Source organism: Phycodurus eques, chromosome 11 (assembly GCF_024500275.1).
Source record: "Phycodurus eques isolate BA_2022a chromosome 11, UOR_Pequ_1.1, whole genome shotgun sequence".
Lineage (NCBI taxonomy): Eukaryota > Metazoa > Chordata > Actinopteri > Syngnathiformes > Syngnathidae > Phycodurus > Phycodurus eques.
The window spans coordinates 11,852,839-11,874,596 of record NC_084535.1 but is presented as its reverse complement, the minus strand read 5'-3'; the positions used below and the strand labels follow the sequence as shown (position 1 = coordinate 11,874,596).

Below are 21,758 nucleotides of genomic sequence, written 5' to 3'. Positions count from 1 at the left end.
TTTTTAATTGCCTATAACCAATCAGTTCAACCATTAGTTTGTATTATTACGCCCATCCCTAATTGCAATTAAATCTGGTAATTGAACCATATATGATAACTTAAGTGGGTGTGGAATGAACCTCTGAAGTCATATTATAAGAAAGTTGAACTTCGTCCAGCCAATCAGCAAAGAAAATAATGATAGTAATGACAAGATTATAATACATTAATGAAATATAATAAAGGTATATCGTGACAATTAGATATGCAGTATGTATGATTTAACGTTTTTCAAAATATGAAAAACTGATTGTCTTGGATCAAAATATTGAATTTAGTATTATAGTTCCCTAGGAAGAAGCCAGGGTTTCCTTTGGGCTCAATAGATCCATAAGTTTTCCATAGCACTTGCCCCCATTAGGTTCACGGTGAGCTGGAGCCTATCGCAGCTGACTTTGAGTAAAAAGCAGGGTATACCCCAGACTGGTTGCTAGTCAATCACGGGGCACGGGATCAAAAAAGTATCTATAGTACCTAACCTAACATTAAGCTTTCACTCACAGTTTCACTCAGTAAATACCTAAATATTTTATTATTTTTAATGGGATTACGTCACATTTGTTTGGATTCTTTAGAAATGAGCAAAGTGAAAATAAACCTGGTACGCTGATTGTTTTGAGCATCGTGAAACTTTTCTTTTTTAGGAAAGCATTTTATAGTGGTGTTTAAAATGTGATAATGAAGTCGGCAGCAGCCTTGGAAGTGTTTCAATTTTACTCTTCTGTGGCTGGTGCTCTTCTATCAATTCTATGCATGGCTAATTATATTATGAACAAATAATATCCCCAGCTGAATATACATTCATGACTGTATCAATACCCAACCTTTGTTTGAATTCTATTGTTTATTGTTTCTTTATTTCTCAGAGGTTATTGTGCTGTCTTCACTCAAGCAGCCGTGCAGTAGGAAAGCTGCGGATAATCTAAAACACCAGAATGAAGACACTTATTTTTACATCGCTGATGGGTCACAGGAGCTCAATTTTACCTCACATAAAGAATCCTGGAGTTTTACGTCACTGGACCAACTGGTTGTTGTAAATAACTGTTTGGCCCACACCGAAATCAAGGACATGATTCTCCGCAATCTTTGTTGCTCAAAGATGGATTTGCGTTCAAGAAAATGAGGCTCTTTTTAAATTTTCTTCCTCAACAAGACCGTGGAATATTTTACGCTTTCCAGATTGTGAAGCTGTACGAACTCTTTAAATGCAAATGAGAAGACATGCACCCGCATTGCAAATATCATGAATAATTCGAGAAGTTATCACTCGGTAGGAGGAATGCTTCAATTCATGATGCACTGTAATCCACTACAGAAGTAGTAAGATGCATGATACAGTAGCTCTTCTTTCTCATGAGTTGATAAGTCTAGCCTACACCGTCCCTCATGAATAATCACTGCACTTGAGGCCATGCTCGCACCACAGGAAGGGCGAGCAGAGGGAGGAGCTGCACACAGGCAGACTGTTCAGATTGTAGATGGAGAGGAACGTGCAACCACTGCATGAGATGCACAATTTGGAACAACAGTGAAGAGGAAGAGCAAAAGTTTGTTGTTCTCTACCACTTCCCAGGAAATGTTAATTGGAGTGCCATATTAAGCAACACAACTCGGAGCAGAAGTCATTGGCTGCTAGAAGACTTTAAATTAGGAAATGTGGACTAATTTAATTATAATAATAATCATAATAATATGAACTATTACAGCACAGTGAACCAGTGGTTGGCATGTTTGCCTCACAGTTCTGCGGTGAGGGGTTCAAATCTGGGCTCCAGCTTTTGTGGAGTTCTTTTTGTGCTTGTGTTGGTTTTCTTCCAGTACTCCAGCTTCCTCCCACATTCCAAAAACAAGCATGTTAGGTTAATTCAACTGTAATAGTTCATAGGTGTGAATTTTAGCCTGATTGGTTGTTTGTGTCTACAGTATATAGTATGTGCCTGCGAATGACTGATGACCAGTCCAGGCAGGCTGTCCCCCTGCCACTCCCCAGGAGTCAGCTGGGATATGCTCCAGCTCACCCGTGACTCTAATGAGGAAAGTGGAATTATTAAATATTAGCATTTAACTGTGTGGAAATTGGCTGTGGATATACTGGATTGCTACATGACTCCATATTGCTGCCAGGACTGGTGACAATCAATTGAGCTAATCACAAACTGTATAAATACGAGCATATTGTTGGCAACAGCCATGTTTTTTTTACATTTTCTTTTTGCTTATGTTTGTCTGTAATGTTTTAAAGTCGGGTCTCATGATTTCCACATTTCTAAATTCCCAGCAGAATTTTATGCAATACAATATATAATAGGCTTTACACGATCAGGATTTCTGGGGCCGATCACCAATCAACGAGTTTAGAAAAACGCTAACCTATCACCGATCCGATCACAAGATGGACCAATGTGTCTATTTAAATGACTTGTACATTAGCTGTATATACTTTTAGACAAATATTAGACAAAAGGTAAAACAATGCCATCCAAGGGGCATTCAAGGATTGGCCACTGACATAAGTTTTAAGTTTTCAGTCAGGTCAAACCAACATTACAACATGACAGAAATAATGAGTGCTAACTAAGTTAACTTTTGTTGTCTGCTTGCGAGCCGTATCGTATTAAAAGTATGTGAACATAGCTCAAGCAATCCGTGAATGAACATCCTCTCCCGAGCTTCAGTGATGACCACCACAAGTATTTTCCTTATTTTATTATTCTCCCCCGTGCACCCCCCCACACAATTAATTTGCGTGATCCATTGTTGTTGTCGTCGCCATGGTAACGAGTGTATCTGGTCGTGTTTGAGTTGACCAGATAAAGCCCAATGTTCGTAGAAGACGGGATGCGGTGGTATTGGAATACAAGATTTTATTGCAGTAGTCTGACATAGTGTAATTGTGAAAGACCAAATTTGTCTTGTAGTCTGTTAGATGTTCATGAAATTTGAAATTACGGACATCTTCTCAGTCTGATTGTCTTGATGCTAGCTCTCAATTTTTACTCAAAAGCTGATTTTTACATTGACTCTCATAAATAAAGAAAACAAATATGAACAAAAATCCAAAATACCTCTAAATTAAAAGTGTTTTCTTCATGAAATGAGGGCTGGAACATACACAGGAGTCCTAATAATGTATCTGTGTCAGCTATTTCGGCTTCTCCATTGTATTCCTATTTTGCACCGTTGTGTTTATGCCCCGCTGTATTTGCATTAGTTTGCTGTATTTAGCACAGTGCAAATGCGTTGAATTAGCTTTTGGATTCCTTTGAAGACTTTCTTTTTTTTTTATTACCAGACTCAGCCTGGAACCTTTGATTGCTTCTGTGCAAGAGGGAGGCTTGTTCATCTGGGTGTACATGTATTTCGAGGGGTAGCAAGAAACTGAGCTGCTTGTGATGTCGACCATCAAAGTGGTACTGCCGAGTGCTTTTGCAATGTATGAGGTTTCATACTATCAAGCTAGTTGGTCTCGTGAGTGAGTCATTAAAGAGGTCATTGGCTCAAAGGCTGGGGTCAATAGTTCATATTCTGGCTGCATAATTTTACATTTCAATAAAAACGCAGTTCTTTAGCTCAAACAAAAGGAGCAACTTCTGAAAATGTGAAACAATCAGAATCATCTTTATTTGCCAAGTGTGTCCAAAAAAACACACAAGGAATTTGTCTCCGGTAATTGGAGCTGCTCTAGTATGACAACAGACAGTCAATTGACAGAGAACACTTTTGATACATAAAGACATTGACAAAAAAAAAAAAAAACTGTCACTGAGCAATAAGGGGTTGCTAGTTATATGGTAATGCCGATACATTTATTTTTTTTGAGAATTGTGCAAAAAGATGTCCTCTAGCACTTAGAGCAGTTCGAATGACTAATATTGCAATAGTGCAATGACCATTGTGCAAAGGGCGTCGAGACTTCAAGCGAGTAGTGCGATAATCTGGGACAATGTTGATTGTGCAAATGTTGCAGATACTCCTCAGTCAGTGTGCAAATGGGGCAGATGCTACTCTGGCATGAGTGGCCAGTATTGGTCAACAACAGATATGCAAATAGTGCAGCGTGGCGAGACTACTACAGTGAGTGCACGAATAATATATAATTGGCCCGACAGAAATGTGACAACAAGCACAAGACAAAAATAATTGCCAGCATATTGCAATGGAATTGTAGGTTAGGTGTTTAAGAAGTTGATTGCAAGAGAGAAGAAGCTGTTGGAATGTCTACTAGTTCGAGTTTGCATTGATCGGTAGCGCTTACCTGAGGGAAGGAGCCGGAAGAGCCGGTGACCGGGATGTGGAGGGTCCGAGAAGATTTTGCACGCTCTTGTCTTAGTTCCGGCAGCCTGCAAGTCCTCAAGGGTAGATAGGGGGGTACCGACAATCCTTTCAGCAGTTTTGATTGTCCGTTGCAAAAACAACAATGTGTTGCAGTGTAGTTCACAGCAGCTTAAAAATTAAGCCGCAATTAAAAATGCGTAAAAATTTTAGATATCTTGCTGTACAAGAGGTGTTCATTTTGAACAGAGCTACCAGGGTACAAGGGTTGTTAAAAATCAAATGGATATACCAAGCTCAGGTGGTGGAAAAATACCTGAGCGGTTATTAAAAAGATATAAAAGCCACCTCCAAATGCAGTGACAGTTTTTTAATGAATAATGGGCCAGAGGCACTGAGATTTCAGTAAAGAGGCTCAGAGTTCACATTCATGTTAAATACTTGATGTGGTCTTAAAAAGAGAATCCGCTTAAGGTTGACTGTCTTCAGGCATCTCGGTCTGGCTTGCATGCTAATCCTTTCCCCCCCCCCCTCAGTACTGTGTCTAATTTGAGTTTAGGGCTATTTTTTTTAAACGCTTAGTTTATCATGTCCATCTCTTGTCCTTAATTAAACTCGTGTTCTCAGTTTCAAGTTTTAACGGAAATACCGTACTTCGCTTGGGGCTTTGTTTATTTACTCAACTGCAGATGAGGAAAGCTTCTATTAGGGGGGAGGCATTAATTTTATTTTTCTATATCAAACAATGTTACTGGTACATTAGAATTCATGTGAAGTAAAACTGGGGCTTAAAACAAAAGAAAAAAAACACTATCATTGAGAAGCGAGAAGAATCGGGGCAGACTGGGCAGAGGTTTCGGAGCTCCCAGGAAAAGATACATGGACACACACAACACTGCAGTCACAACTGTGATGGATGTCAAAAAAAGGAAAGAGCTGACGTCTCACGAGATTTTAACTGTTTTAGATTCAATTGCAATTCAAGAAGTGCGCAATCACATGGTGTTCGACTTTAAATTCTATTGTACTTTTATTTTACTCGGAGTTGACAACCATTTCCAAGTGAGCTTAGTTACTTCAAAGAAAGAAAGCAAGAGCATTTAAAGTATTTTTGAACTGAAATTGTACCCTGCATCAGTGCCTGACTGAGAAAATGGGTTCACCAAGTCCACAGTTTATGCTGCCCTCTTTAAATGCGTTTGACCGAAAACGAAATGCAAATGATGCCGCTAAATAATCAAACAGATGAGATTGACGATTTACTCTCGGCTTCATCTGACAAAACAGCCTGCTTATGCTAAGGAGACAACGTACCCAGCTTTTGGCTCATGCCGTTGAAAAACTTTATCATTATGTCACAACAAAATGAGATTCTCTGTGACATAATACTGTATGTTCCTACGGAAATTAAGTGGCTTTAAATTCCAAACATGAAAATATCACAAGAGTATGAACATCTCCTCGGTCATGCACCAGCCCCCCCCCCCCCCCCCCTTCTCTTTCCCACTTTCATTAATTCCTCCGCTATCTGTCTTTTCATCTTTACGCTTTGTTGGTCATGCATTTCCGCAAATCCCACCAACTGATAGCCCCTATTAATTAGCCTGCCGATCACGTCCCACTTGTGATATTCACAAATAATGGAGATATTTAGTAGATAAGGCTATTCCTGCTGTCACTCCATCTTTTAATTAGGCAGGGGTTTAACAGTTTGACGCCTGGCTAATCTCAAGCCAGTTTTTTTAAGAATGTACACGGATGAGGTAAGACTAGTAATGTGTGTGTTTGTGAGTATACTGGATGAAATGTGAATTAATTACTTTCAACCTGTTAATATGGGACAATTGTCTACAAACACCTAATTTTATACTGTGGGATACTGTATGATTGTCCATTATATGATCCTATACTACTGCAGAAAGTGTGTATCCTGGTGAACATTTTCCTCCCATCACCCAAAAACATGCATGGTAGGTTATTTGACAACTCCAAATTGCCCGTAGGTGTGAATGCGAGTGTGAATGGTTGTTTGTCTGTATGTACTCTGCGATTGGCTGGCAACCAGTTCAGGGTGTACCCCGCCTCCATGATAGCCGATGATAGCTGGGGCCCGATGATAGCCCGCGAACCTTGTGAGGAGAAACGGCTCAGAAAATGGATGGACGGATGGATGGATAGTCACAGGGCCACTTAGTGGTGACAGGACATATCTAAAAAATTGGTTCCCAATATGTACCTATTCATTCAACGGGGTACTATAGGTTTTACTGTATTACATTTAAAGTCTGACCGGGTATACAAGACAAATGGATAACTTTAAACAAGGTTTTGAGTTGCATCCATGAATGAGGGTGGAGCATGATGGCTAAGACGAGCTTTCGCTGGTGATGATTAAATTGACCAGTGGCAAAAGCTAATATGTTTTTCAAATTACGATCGGTTGGTAGTGTTGCGGCCCGCCATCTACTGTCTAGTCATAATCATTTCAAAGGAGCATTTAAAAAAATAAAAATAAATAAGTGATAGTCTGCAGCTAAAGATGAAAAGCATCTGCGTGTCTACTAAATGTTGATGTGTGAAGGTTCTGTGGGTTGAGCAAGATAATGGAAGTGTCTATACAGCATGTGTGCAGTTAATTGAAAGGTCCAGAGTGCACTAAACACACGGGAAGAATATAGAGGGATAATTAAAAAGCCGCATACGTGTTTAGAAGTGTGTACTGAAGTGACGCTGTCGTGCACTGGTGCGAAGTAATTACACACTCAACGTGAGATAAAGACTTCTACTTACTGTCACTAGCTACTCAATACCATCACTGACACTGTGATTCTCAAGGCCATCTTTTCAGCATAATGGCAGTTTTATTTCACACTTAGTGAAAGTGACCTCTGAAGCGTCCGTGTACCTGTATCTTCAGCCGCATAAGATTTTTGCCCCTGCAAACATCTAGATCTTCCTTGGGGCAAAGATCTAATCCACTTTAGCAGTTGCTGTTCCTGGATCATTCCCTAAAGACCCGTTACTCTACCTAACCTTGTCAGAGCACTGCACTGCAGGGCGCACATAATGAAGAGAATAGAAAATTGAACACGGGAGCTTCGAGTACATCATTAAACCATTTTTAGACTATGGTACTCGCTACGAAAGCAATGAGACACTTTCAGGTTGTTAAGAATCCACAATGACAAACTCCACTTGGCTTCTCAGGTCTTGGTGGATTAATTGCGCGGGACAATTTGCCTGAGTCCGCTTCAAAATTATTCATATAGTGTGTAAACTGTGAGACACAATCAAGTTTGTTTAGCAAGCTATTGTACACAAGTAATGTACTTTAAGTAGCATAAAGCAGACCAGTAATTTTTGGTTCACTTTAACAACATTGTTTAACTAACATGCCCTTATCCCTTTGATATTGTGAGCATTGTCTTGGTCAATTACAGCACACATACAATACATCGTAAAATAGAATGAAATCTGATAGACTGGCTAACCAAAACAGAAGCACCTACCGAAGAACGTAAAGTCTCTCAGATGACTGTGTGTGGAGACCGAGAGTGTAAATGAGTTTCCTGCATAATATTAAATATTATCTCATGTTTTGTGGAGATGTCATCTTTAACGACTGTCTAGCGTTCTAGTGGTGATGTCATTCCCCCACAATTATGTGTGCATTGGTCTATGTTCCGGGGAGCCACGTGATTTATTCAGGGGCTGAATTTCTTTGCAATAATCCTTTTTATTTAGTTTTAATCTTCAGTTTGACTTGACATGAACTGCATCATCATAATTTATTTGTGAAAAATATGCAAAAAGGACATTTTACATTATATAAATGAAAGACACCTCCATCAACCTGCAGTTGTGTAAATAAACACCCTTGGCCACTGTACGGGGAAATGCATTTCTTATTTCCACTGGAACCATGACAATCACCAAGGCATTACTGTACTCGTAAATACAAACATGACTCAATATATCTTAATGCCACCTTCATTTATTTCATGATGATTTCATGATTCATGGAATGGTGGTAAGATGATTGAAAAATTCCTTGCTAAATAAAGTGCACCACCACAAGTCAAACCTTCAGGCCATTGTTCCCCAAACTGAAGCTAAAACAATCCGCAGGATGACAAAGTGTCATGGTGGATCTGTCATTCTGAATCGAAACTATTGCTGAATTGACATGCGCACGCTTTTGAAACTCAAACACAAGCTGACATTCCTCACAAATCCAATTATTTGTTATTTGTGTGTTTGCGTGTAGTCTCCGATGAAGATGAAGTCTGCGGGCATGGTGGATGGAGGCTTGTTCACAGAGAGTTACTGCAACATTTGCAATGCCCAGCTCATTTCCGAGTCCCAGCGCACGGCACATTATGAGGTGAGTCTGTCTCCGTACATCTTTTTTTGTCATCACTGGCTTTTTTTTTTTTCTCTTTCTTTATTTATTTTTTTGACTCATTTTCAAGCTGAGTGAACACAAAAGGAATTGCACGCACAAATGTTGCTTTGGCAGACAGATTCCTGCGCTGTGGTCTTCGTATTGGGCTTATTTGTACAGAAAAACAGTGCTCATCCATTATCCATAGACTTAATGCATCATTGTAATGGTTGGGGATCCCACACAAACAAGCACACACACAAATGTACTATTTGTTTTAATGCGCTCTACCTCTCAGAATACTCCCTAAGAGTGATTTAATGAATGTCCATTAAATAATCAGCCCTGTCCTATATTTACCAAGTGAACATGCATACACACACACACACACACACACACTACATTCATGCATTAGGGTCTTTCTTGATTACAAGGCACAATTGGGATTAACAAGGAAACTAATCAGGACAAGCACTTATCTGGAGAGAGCGAGCGAGGACGGCACCAACGTGTGGTCGCATGCTTGAGTGTGTACCAACCACGCTAATTAGATGAGCAAACACACACACACACAACCTTGAAATGCACAAATAAACTCATTGCAACCTATCTACTTTATGTCATCGCAAATGCAAAAGTTTCTTGAAGAGGTCAATAGTTTGTGTTAGATTATTGACGTTTGAAACAGTGTTGGACAAATTACTTTCTCAATGAAACACTGTATATTGTAGGTTATTAGTCACTGTCTGCGATTGGTTGGCAAAAAGTCCAAGTTGTACGTGCATGAGGACAAGTGGAAACAATGAATCTGGGTGGAGCATGACAGCAAAGATTGATGGATTACTAGTCACTGTCGTTTGAAAGTATGTAATTAGTTATAGTACAATATGACTGTCTCTGAATTTTATGTTGTCCTACCTCTGGGTTACGGTCATCAAAACAAATGCACAATTCCAAACTTAACATGTATCGTATATAAGTAAACATAATACATATCAAGTAATGCATTCTCTGCACCACCTCAGCCAAGGTCTCACCTGACTTTGGGCAAAAGGCATGATACACCCTCAACTGGTTGCCAGCCAATTACAGGGCACATATAGAAAAACAACTACATACACTGACGTTGTTACCTACAGAAAACTTAGTTTTCAATTAACTTAAAAAACAAAGACGGAGTACCCTCAGAAAAGTCCCAAGCACGGGGGAGAACATGCAAACTCCACACAGGAAGGACAGAGCCCGGATTCAAACCCAAAACCTTAGAACTGTGAGACAAATATGCTAACAACTATTCCACCATAATAATACATATTTATAATTTACATAATTATACTAGGGCAGGCATGGTGGCAGACTAGTTAGCACATCTGCCTCACGGTTCTGAGGACCCGGTTCAAATCCGGCCTCACTTGTGTGGAGTTTGCATGTTGTCCCCGCGCCTGCGTGGGTTTTCTCTGGGCACTCCGGTTTCCTCCCACATTCCAAAAACACGCATGGTCGCTTAATTGAAGATTGATGAATTGAAACCTCTAAATTGCCCGTAGGTGTAAATGTGAGTGGGAATAGTTGTTCGTTTATATGTGCCCTGCGATTGGCTGGTGACCAGGGGTGGACCCTGCCTCTCGTCCATAGTCAGCTGTGATAGGCTCCAGCATGCCCACGACTCTAGTGAGGATAAGCGGTACGGAAAATGGATGGATGGATAATTATACTAAAGAGACCTACATTCCATTAAACTTGTGTAATATTTTTACTCAAATAAACATTACATAGTTAATGTAAATAGCCTCATATAATATAATAATGTTTAATAAAATAAATACAAACAACAAAAACATAAATTTCATGGCTGGTTGACATGCGACTATTTAGTGGTAATGCTGCCATCAATTTCGTCCATTGATACATTATCAGTAATTAAAAAGCCAGCCACTGAAAAAGTGGGACTAAATGACAAACCCAATTTACAGAGAGAGGAGCAACACATGCCGACTGAGTGAATGAAATCACAGATGATGATTTTACATTTGGTGAAGTGGACAAGCCCAGAGAAAGAATAACCTCAGTAAGTGAGATTTTAATGAGAAAAATATTACCAGTTATATTAGTAATGCTTTTAAGCCCAAAACATCCATCCATTTCCTGAGCCGCTTCTCCTCACTAGGGTCGTGGGAGTGCTGGAGCCTATCCCAGCTATCATCGGGCAGTAGGCGCAGTACACCCTGAACTGGTTGCCAGCCAATCGCAGGGCACATATAAACAAACAACCATCCGCACTCACGTTCACACCTACGGGCAATTTAGAGTCTTCAATTAACCTACCATGCATGTTTTTGGGATGTGGGAGGAAACCGGAGTGCCCAGAGAAAACCCACGCAGGCACGGGGAGAACATGCAAACTCCACACAGGCGGGGCCTGGGGATTGAACCCCGGTCCTCAGAACTGTGAGGCAGACGCTCTCACCAGTCGGTCACCGTGCCGCCCTTTTAAGCCCAAAACAGTCATAGGAAATCTACTTAGTCGATTGCCTCCACAAGCGTCTGATGAAATGCTATAACATAGCCCATTGGCAATTTTAAGGTTACAGTGACACTCAACCTCCAAACGCTAAACAATTTCTCCTTGAGCAAGGTCAACATTTGTGCCAGGTGTGATTAAATTCCCTCCAGGCGTCGATGAGTTATTGCGGTCATGGAAATTGGACAGATGTGACCTTCGCTTTTGACCATCAAAATTAAATCAAGTTGAGCAACCAAGATTCACTGAATTGCAAGAGTGTGTCAAGTTAGAACAAGTGCAGCAGTGTGTAGCATCTGGATTCGTCCTCATTGAATCTGGACCGGTTTTAAAGTTTACGTCTACATGCTGCTGCAAAAAAGTGTTCAAAGTGCAGTGAAGGAGTAGTCAATGCCTGTCCCTCAAGGCACAATAAACAATAATGAACCACATACTGATAATTATTGGACTCTCAAGCCCCACTTCCAACAATTCAGTTCAGCTGACTTATTGCACAGTTTTGAATGGTCACCCCTCATTTGCCTCGCATTTCCACCACAGGTGTGTAGAAAGGGTGGTGACAGCCGGGTCAGAATGCAAATAATGTGATTGATGTAATCTCCCAATGAGCGTGAAGACAAATATCACGTTCACACTGCCTGTCAAAGCTGTGGCGCTTGTTTGGTTTCAAGGATGGGTGTAACATATGGCCAAGGCACATATTTTACGGTTGAAAAATCTCACGGCACACCAACAAACAAAAATGTCACAAAAAGTGGATACATTAATTACTGAATGTACTTCCTGCCATCTAATTGAAGAGCATTTATTTGTTCTGTCTGTCACTCTGCCTTGCTGGTATAAATAGATGAACAAAGATAAATTACACACTGATGTGCCACGGCACACTGGTTGGGAATCACTGGTGTAGAGGATCCAATGGATGCAGCAGAGCAGCAAGTACAATGCCTTGTCAAAGTCATCCATTCACTTGCTTTATATGCTGCCCTGCCTTGATTTAACACTTATCTAAAAATCCTAAATTATGGCCTCTAATGGAATTCTGGCTCTGTTTTTGCCATTGCTTAACACATTAAAATAAGTGTGTATTGATTTAAATGAGTCTCTCCTCAGGGTGGGAAAAAAAGCGAGTGTGCAAAAATTTATATATTGGGAAAGAAAACACCAACACATATAACTGAATGAGGAAATACTTGCAGAAACACTCTTCTTGCACATTAGGAATACGTAATAAAATATTTTAAAATAAGTGAAAACAATACTCTGTTCCTATTCAACGTAAAGCTGATTTGTCAATTTAACATTCAAAAGACAGGGAAAATAAACATCATAAGATTTATAATTCATGCATAAAAAACAAATCTATATTTACTTTGATGTCGGACAGCGACAGTATCTATATTTGATGTTGGTGCATACTGGTATATACTGTACAATAGCAATATTGAAACTTTGTCCCAGAGTGGGAATCAAAGAATAAGGTACGATACAATATTATTGTGATATTTTTCCCACAGTACACAATAGCGTTTGTGCAATATTGGAAGAACAACCTGTATGTAAACGTGATTGTCTACATGGCATATGAAAAAGTTTCCGAAATTATTGAATGCAAAAACAAATTTGTTTTATCATTTAAAAAATTCATTGTAGTATGTCATCAGACAGCAATAATATTGATATTTGATGCTGCAGTATTGATACTGTATTGTGACATAACGATACAACAGATACAGTACAAAGTACTTAAAGATAATCCACAGAATCACATTGAAAACAACAAAATCTCAACAAAAACTATTTCTTAAATCATAATACATTATATGGCAAGACATCAGCTATCCAAAGATATTCTCCAGCATATAGTTGAGGTTATCAGAGGTCAGCGGATGCTATAATAGAATAGTACAAATAGAGGAAGATAGCTGTGTCAACCTTGCATACAAACACATGCTATAATTTTATTTTCTTCGCCCGCAGCGCTTTTCTTTTGATTTTCCTTGTCCCGCATTAAAGTGACAGTGAGCAACTTCAAGGACAGCTCACTGTCATTTTGAATAAAGCCTCAGGTGCAGCGTTTCTGCTTGGAATAGTACAGACTCATTAAAAAGGCACATGAAAGATACAAGGTAAAACACATTTATGTTTTGTACCAGGGACAATCCAAAATGTTTCATCCAAAACAGTCGCAGTCTGCCAAAGAAATGAGTGAAAACATTTACAATCAATCAGAATTCAATCACAGGGCAGGCATACAACAATGTTCACACTCCTATTCGCATTTACGGGCAAAGTAGTCTTCAATTAACCTAACCAACATAATTAACCTCTGGTAAGAAGCACATGCAAACTCAGCACAGAAAAAGGCCAAATTATTTGATTACTATGCCTATTCCTAATCAAGAAATAGAGGCTCACAACATTTTTGAGTCCACTGGAACAACACCAACATGTGCAGGCCCTGTCTACACCCATACACACTATACCTTACAGTGGTCTTCCAATAATATAATCTCAGGGAATACAAACGGATTGACACTTTCTTTCTGTCTCTATTTGTGTCTCTTCTAGAGCAAGAAACACGCCAATAAGGTGCGTCTGTTTTATATGCTTCACCCGGAAGATGGAGGGCCACCTTCTAAGAGACTGAGGCCAGACAATCCGGTATGTTGTCACTCAATTGTACTCATTACATAATGTATGTGTGTGTAACCAACTCAGAGATTTCTGGTAAAGGCTAATGAATCCATTAATGCAGATAGTTTTAATGACGTCTTGTTGAAATCTAATACTGTACTTTGAGTCAAGCTGCAACTGTGTCTGCCTTTACAAGGATGATTGATGCAATAAATACATTAAAATATCAAATACTGAAGACAATTTATTAACGATTATGAGTATAGAGTAATGATTATGTTGTGCAATTGAACAGGATGCAGACTTCTTTTGATCCTATTACATAATATGCTGCAATAACTGTCCTGCAGTAAAGTTCTTGACATCATTTTAAAATATGGAAATTCAGACAAATTGTTCTGGAAGTGAATTTCTAGAGGCTGGCAACTCTGAGGTTCACAGGTGAGGTGGAGCCTATCCCAGCTGACGTCAGATGAGAGGCAGGGTACAACCTGGACTGCTTGCTAGCCAATCATATAATAATAATACATTTAAGTTGATTTATTATTATTATTATTTATTATTAATCTAATTAAATACAAAAGGATTCTCTTATCTTGAATGTCAACTAACAGCAACAGATGCCATCTAATGTGACGCATGATGGCATCAGATGACATAGGGAAGGGAATTGCAACCACCTTTTATTTTTTACCCTGAATGGGATAAAGAGTTATTTATTCAGTGGACGATGCACATGCCTGCTAATTGAGCCATGGCGTCTTTCAACTTGCAGGTGCAAATGGGTCATTTTGTCCTTGGCTGTACTTTACTACAGAGAACAGTGTAACCCGCCTGGATCATCCATTCTCAAGCTTGGCCGTGGCAGCAGAGTGCTCATGGGAGTTTATATGTTGTTGAATCACTTGTGCGGTTTTGTGGGCTGTAATTTTCCCCAGAGTGACAATGGTGGTGTTACTGGTCAGCTTCGGTGGCTGCCAAGTCGCTCGGTATCGGACTACAGCAGGCAATGGCTGGAGAGGGCAGTGCATTGCAAGTATGTGCCTTTACTGAGAATTGTGTCTGGTTATAAATTGAGCTCTTCTTGGGTCTCTGTGTGTGCTTGCATGACAGACAGAGCTGAATGTGTTAATGACACCAAGCAATATGCAAGCAACAGCAATGGAAAAGAGAGGTGTGAATGTGATGGATGTCAGTGGAATAATTGTGCATTCAACAGCGTGTGCCCCATTTATTTGCCTAGACTGCAAGTTCCACACATCACACTCACAAAGTACTCACAGTGTGGACATAGCTGGTGGAAAAACAAATCAAACAAGGCGGTAAATTCTAGCGTCACCACACACAAGGAGTGAGACATTTACTGGTTGTTACGGGCCAGTTAGCTCAGTCAGCAAACAAACATGTCCTTGTGCCAGAACACACACAAACATTTGCATAATTGTGTCCATGACTAAAAAGCGCACATTTTTAAATGATGAAATAGGTTGAGAGCCCCAGGCAATCATCTTCAAAGAAAGAGATTAGACTTTTTTTTTTTAATTGGAAGTGATTTAATGCAGCAAGGCAAAGGCACACTTAAGAGCCTGTGTGTTTTGTTTTTTTTTTTTTGTTTTTTTTTACATAGTTCCAAAGCAAAGAAAAAGGAAGCCGTCGAGATGTATTTGTAGACCAATAACAATCACTGATCAAAACCCCAGTATACTGTCAGTACTGCACTGTCCAGCTTCTTGCAAGGAGAGAAATAACCTTGCAAAACTACTCGACAACCAGCTTTGCTTTGTATTTAATAAAAAAAAAAAAAACTACTCTGGGTCACCACTTGATCAAAATGTGGATAATTAACTGTCAATGATTCGATTAAAAATTATTTGTTCAAAAATCTAATTTTAAGGAATGTCGCTGTCAGTGTTCTGTATTGAGAGTAATGCGGCCATAGCAGAAGTCTTTGGGGATATACGGTAGCTCCCCTAACCTGACATGTAGGCGCTGGGTTGTGTACCAAAATAAACAAAGCAAAAACTGGCAGCTTGTAAATAAGAGATAAACACCAATGTCAGCATAGCAGCAGTTTTATCAAAAATTGAAAATGTGTTCAATTCTACAGGTACTTGTTGATGTGTTTGGCCTGTAATGGACATGGTAGACAGCATGTTTGTCCAATCACATTGCAAATTTTATTTGTATCTCAGCAGTTTCCATCCATATTTGTCCTGTCCGGTCAGATTCATGCACTACTACGATCCAAAAACACAAATTGCAGATATGGACTGGAATACTATTATACATTGCAAAACAAATATGTCATTAGCTCTGAATGCTATCACGTACAGTCCATTAACAGTCACATGGGAAATTGAGCAAAGTCTGGTATGTTATCAAGGAGTTCAACAAAAAGTAAATCAAGTGGAAATCAGGTCATATGTTAGTTGCCATCCTCTCATCTTAGCGTCAAATGTTTCACAAGCTGTGTGGACAAATGTCATGCATGTGCTCCACACAACCTGCTCCCATGAAATTGGCATGTTAAGGACACACATACACACACATTTCTATAAATAAATAAATAGATAAATAAATTAATAAAAAAATCACACCTGCGTCTCCATCTGCCTTCCTAAGTGAGCAAGACATGACTCAGCCCCTTCTGGCTTTCACCTCATGTGGGCCACTAAATACACAAACACTCACTTACACTGTGAGAGGATCACGGCGGTCAGTACTTCGTTCATAACCTTTCTTCGCATTTATTCTCGTAGTTTGCCGCACGGCTTACAAACACTCTTCAAGAGAGGACTCTATTTGCATTCACTTTGAGATTTATTTATTTTTGGCACTCCCTCTCCATATCTGATGAGTGACATTGTTAATAATACAGACATCCAAGACAACACCCAAGAATGAATTATCCTGGCCTGTTCAATTTGTTTAATAGCCTAGGATCCAAACAGCTATTTGTTCTGAAAATGCATGAAAACCCCAGCAAATTATTCAACTGTAATACGGTACAGCATACAGAATTCACACTGGTTCTTATACTTTCCCCTACCATCCGTTCCGTTTTATAGCGCTTGTCCTTATTAAGGTCACGGCTAAGCTGGAGCCTATCCCAGCCAGCCCTGGGCAAGAGGCGGCGTACACCTTGGACTGGTCGCCTTCCAATTGCAGGGGACACACATATAAACAAGCATTAACAGTCACTTTCACACCTATGGACAATTTCTAGAGAAGATGCAAACTCCACGCAGCAGGGTATGAGTCCATGAGCTGAGATTTCAACCCACAACCTCAGACCCGTGAGACAGACGTGCTAACCACTGACTTTGCCATACCATATTGCCCCAAAATAGTGGTCTCCGCTCTCATAGAGACTGTGCCCTAATTTATCGTGGGATGCGTTGCCCATTTGAAGACCTCATTACCACAAACACACACCACACGCACACAGAAAAGCAGACCTGGCCTCTGTAAATCTGATGTTTACAGTAGGGCTGTCACAATCGAATCCTTTTAGAAACGATTCTGCTGTTGATTAATGATCGAATAATCTAATAACAATTGCCTACTAACTATTTCGACTTCTAGTTTTTTATTTTTTTTTTACTACGAACATGCATTTTATTGTCATGGACTTCACTCCCTAAACTGCATATATTGGTACTGAGAATTTGATATAAATTTGGTGTACAGAATTTGAGAGAGGACCATGGTAAATGCTAAACAGTTAGAAATTGCGATTAGCATTAGCGCACTAGCGATTACCATTTTAGGTAAAATGAACTAACTACCATTCAGCACACTCGTACTTATAATATTATATGTACATTTAACATTGTCTTAAAAATCACTTACAGACGCTCCTTTGTCATTTATCATTGGCACAACACCTAACTGTCTGTCTGCAATGAATGTCTGTGTGAAACATGAGTTAAGGCGACCTATTTATTAAGTCGACTTAGCAGAGTAATTCGATTTTTTTTTGTCCCCAGCACTAATTTACAGCAGTGTTGCGGACTTTGTTTATCATTGTACATGTTTATGTTCCAGTGAGCTGGATAAGTCATCTTGTCTTAAAGTCCAGATTTACGTAACCTTACATTTTGATACACAGTGCCTCCCCCACCTCCCATCTCCCTTCAGGTGGACACCACATTCCAAAAAAGCCATGAAAAGGAGGAGAGAAAAAAAACAAAAAAACGTTTTTGGTTAATGGGCAGTTTTAAAGTGCCCTCCTCAATGACCTACCGCCAGTTGATCTAACCCCCCCCGATCTGCAAATGCCAGAGGCAAAAGGAATTCACGGAGTACAGACTATAAACTAGAATATCGATGGCGCACATTGTGACCTGAATCAGAAACTCAAACAAGCAATTTAGAATTTTACCAACATGTCCAATTTTCAGTAACTTTGGATAAAGTTGGCTTGCAAACAAAAGAAAAACACATAGAAAATATTATTTAAAACGTGGCTCTCTGTTCTTACCTGGATTGACCCCATGCATGCAATGGGAAAAGCACAAAGGTATTTGGGTAGAGTGAAGGAAATGCCAATGTTTACTCGGTGTGAAATGCCATGCCTTGAGCTTTTTGTGGCTCTTTGGGTTTGGAAGTGGAGGTAAAATGCAGAGAAAGTAGGTCGTAAAGGTGCTCGCAGATGAAAGCGAGGTGGGGATGTGCGTGTTTGTGTGTGTGTGTGTGTGTGTTGTATGTTTTAATCCAATTCTCCACCTGGCTTTCATCTCTCCTTGTTGAGTCTCTGCTCATACGGATCTGCCTGCACAAAAAGGGCATAGGGAAATGCCATTTATTAGTCAAAAACACTATATTTGCACCCCCCCTTTTTATTTTACACTTTCAAGCGCTTCTTCCTCAAACTCCAAATGAGAGCTTCCTTTGAGTGTATATTTAGCAGCGATGTCTCCCACAGCGCCTGAACGCAGCACTGTGAAAGCAGAAGCATGCAGAGCAAAACAGAAGGAGAGAACGATAAACACAGCTAATTAGGAGTCTATTGTGAGGTGTATCGCGGGCAGGAAGAGAGAATATTCAGAGATGCAGACGTCAGGCGGGGGGCGTGGAATAAACCGGCATACATGCAGTTTATACAGGCAGCAATCAACATATAAATTAAAGTAAAGATAGAGGTGGAAAAAAATTATCAATAGCTCTTATAATGCAGTGTTAGATACACCAATATAGAAAATCTATATTGTCCGATGATAACAAAATCTGTGCCCTTGCTGAATCCCCACCTTATCCTCCATGTACTGGCATGAAAAAGACCAACTTCATCCCGTGGTGTACTTATAACAATTGGTTGCTACTTGCTGACTTGTTCCATTAAGGATGGTACACACAATAATTTGTAACATATTAACCAACTTTTTTTTAAATGACAGAGAGGCCCTTACCAGATATCTTCAATAGTTTTAAGACTGACCTGTGACAGGCAGCATGATGCCCCCGGGCATCCTGACTGCTGCAAAATACCAAAAAGAAAGAAAAACTAGCAGAAGAAGAAATAGAAGCAAGGCTAACTGCATTGTGGTTTTAAAACCTTCCTGTCATTTTTATAGTAGAATTGTGAGACACATTATGCCCAGTTGCTCCTCTATTGGCATCCGGCAACAGCTTTCAAGTCGCTTCCTGATTGGCTATCGTTCTTTTTCATGTAACAACGGATTCCATGATCGTGGCTTGACCAAATTCTGCATAGAAAACCATAGAAACAAGGATTTGCCATCGTACATATTTAATATTATAGGTTTAACATTTGCGATTGACAGCACTGAACATTTTCCGAGCTATTTGTGTAAAGGGAAAAAAAGAAATCACTCCTATAACACACCCCACACGACTAGACAATCTTTTAGAGACATTCAACAATCAGGCCTTTGCTGCATTTAATTGGAAGAGCGGTACTATGCTCCAATTAGGCCAGATTTTCTGAATGTGTACCCTGCTTCAATTGTAATAAAGCTGTTATTTTTCTTTTCAATAATCTTAGTGCTGACAACCTAGTATAGTGATCGTAATGTTTTGAGATGAAACGTTAAATCATGTCCAATTGATGATAAAAAATCAGGTGGTTGAATTAGCCACTTTTAAATTTATGCTAATTTCAATATAAATGTCCTTGCATTTGTAAACACTGAGTTACTTGACTAACTAAAGTTAACAGAACATAAGGTACAGTACTGTACATATGTTACGCACTCTAAAACATGAAGAATTAAGAATTTAAGTACTGTATTCCTAAAAGATGCCATAAACCCTGATAGTGATCGCTTAAAGATGAATCAATACTCACCCATGACCCTGACAAGATCAAGCGCTATAGAAATAGGATGAATTAATATTAAATATATATTTTTTTTAGATTATATATCTACTATTTTGATTGTGTGTAATACATCCAAGGTTTACCGTCTTCAGTTAAATGGACAAATTAATAATGCATCGTAAATAGTTTTCATCCATGATACTGATGATGGCCCAATTGCTCTATCGTGATACTATCTATATTGTTGTCTAAAAGTCCCGTTAGTATTGCAGTATGAGTGACTCCACGATTCCCAGTGTACCATGAATTACTCCGTGTTAAGTGTTAAACAATGAAAGCCAAACATACAGGGAGAGTTAAATGAGTGCACTTCGAAACTGTGAACGCTTGATGACACTTTTCAGAAAGACAAAGGGTGCAAACCGTGAGTCATCGATGCTTTTTTTGTGATTCAGCGGAGTGGCAGCTGCACTATCACACACACAAGCGTGCACGCACACACAAGTTGTTTGAAACTTTCCATGCTCTGTCACTTTTTTTGTGTGTGTGTTTGCTTTTTAGTGTTTTGACAGGTACCAAAGGAGTTGACAGTCCTGAGACAAATTTGGCAGAACAAGCAGCACTATACCCATGGGAGAGGAGATAAAGTAGGCAAAGTGGCGGGCAAAGAATAACGGGATAATAATAAGTGAAAAAGAAAAACAAAAAGAGTACAGGAGCAGCGAATACATATTAGAGCAGAATACGAAGATATGCTAATGAGCACACTGGCTGAATGCATAAAATCCCTCCGTTGCTTTTGTGACTTGTACTCATGGGGCTTATGGCTTCTGTGAAACTATCATGAATATATATGGAAATGGGACGACTGCATGGATATAACAAGGCATTTCTCACCTACAAAATCAATGAGGCGCAGCAATGATGTCACGCTAACAGGAGCTACAGTTTCATCCAAGTTCAGAATGTCTTCTGTATTCAAGCGAACAAGATGTAATACTGTACAATTATGCACATGAAATTACAACTTGAGCTGATGGAAATTTACAAAGATAGAACCTGTTACATTGGAATTTCCATGTCAAGTTGGTGTCAAATGTGCAATTTGGATTGAAAATGCAGCTTCTGAGCCTGCATACACTTGTGTTTGGGTTTTATGGGAAATTGTTTTACATAACACTTCTACAAGTACCTCATCATAACTATCAAATGTCTTTTCCACTTTGATAAAACATATCAAAATGCTCTTATGTGCCTCAAGTTACAACTTTATATGATGATAATTTCAGAGATTTAAGCATTTGAACATTAGTCATGTTATTTTGGTGTCAGATCCAGATGTAATTGGTTTTTGACAAAATACAACATCTGCGCCCTAATTCTGTTTTAAGATGTACTGTATGTATTGTTTTTAATTTATTTCATTTTTGTTTGTTTTTTTACACAAGGACACCGGAAATAGGAAGTTGAGCTACATTCATCCAGAGAGGTGCTATTGCACAACTCCTCCGGGCAGCATTATTGTGCCCAAAGCAGGAGTTCAGAACATTCAGAAAGCGTTCCGCCGATCCCCCCAAATAATAATTTGATTGAACAAATGTTTGTTATCATTCATAT

General features: G+C 39.4%; 1 protein-coding gene across 1 annotated transcript in view; it reads left to right on the top strand.

The window, feature by feature from the left end:
* The window catches only part of zgc:171482 (zinc finger protein), a 77,318-nt gene that overhangs the window by 16,511 nt on the left and 39,049 nt on the right, over positions 1-21,758 (top strand). The window contains exons 2-3 of the mRNA XM_061690936.1: positions 8,584-8,700; positions 13,793-13,885. Of these exons, the coding sequence (XP_061546920.1) occupies positions 8,584-8,700; positions 13,793-13,885 (210 nt within the window). The remainder of the gene's footprint in view (positions 1-8,583; positions 8,701-13,792; positions 13,886-21,758) is intronic.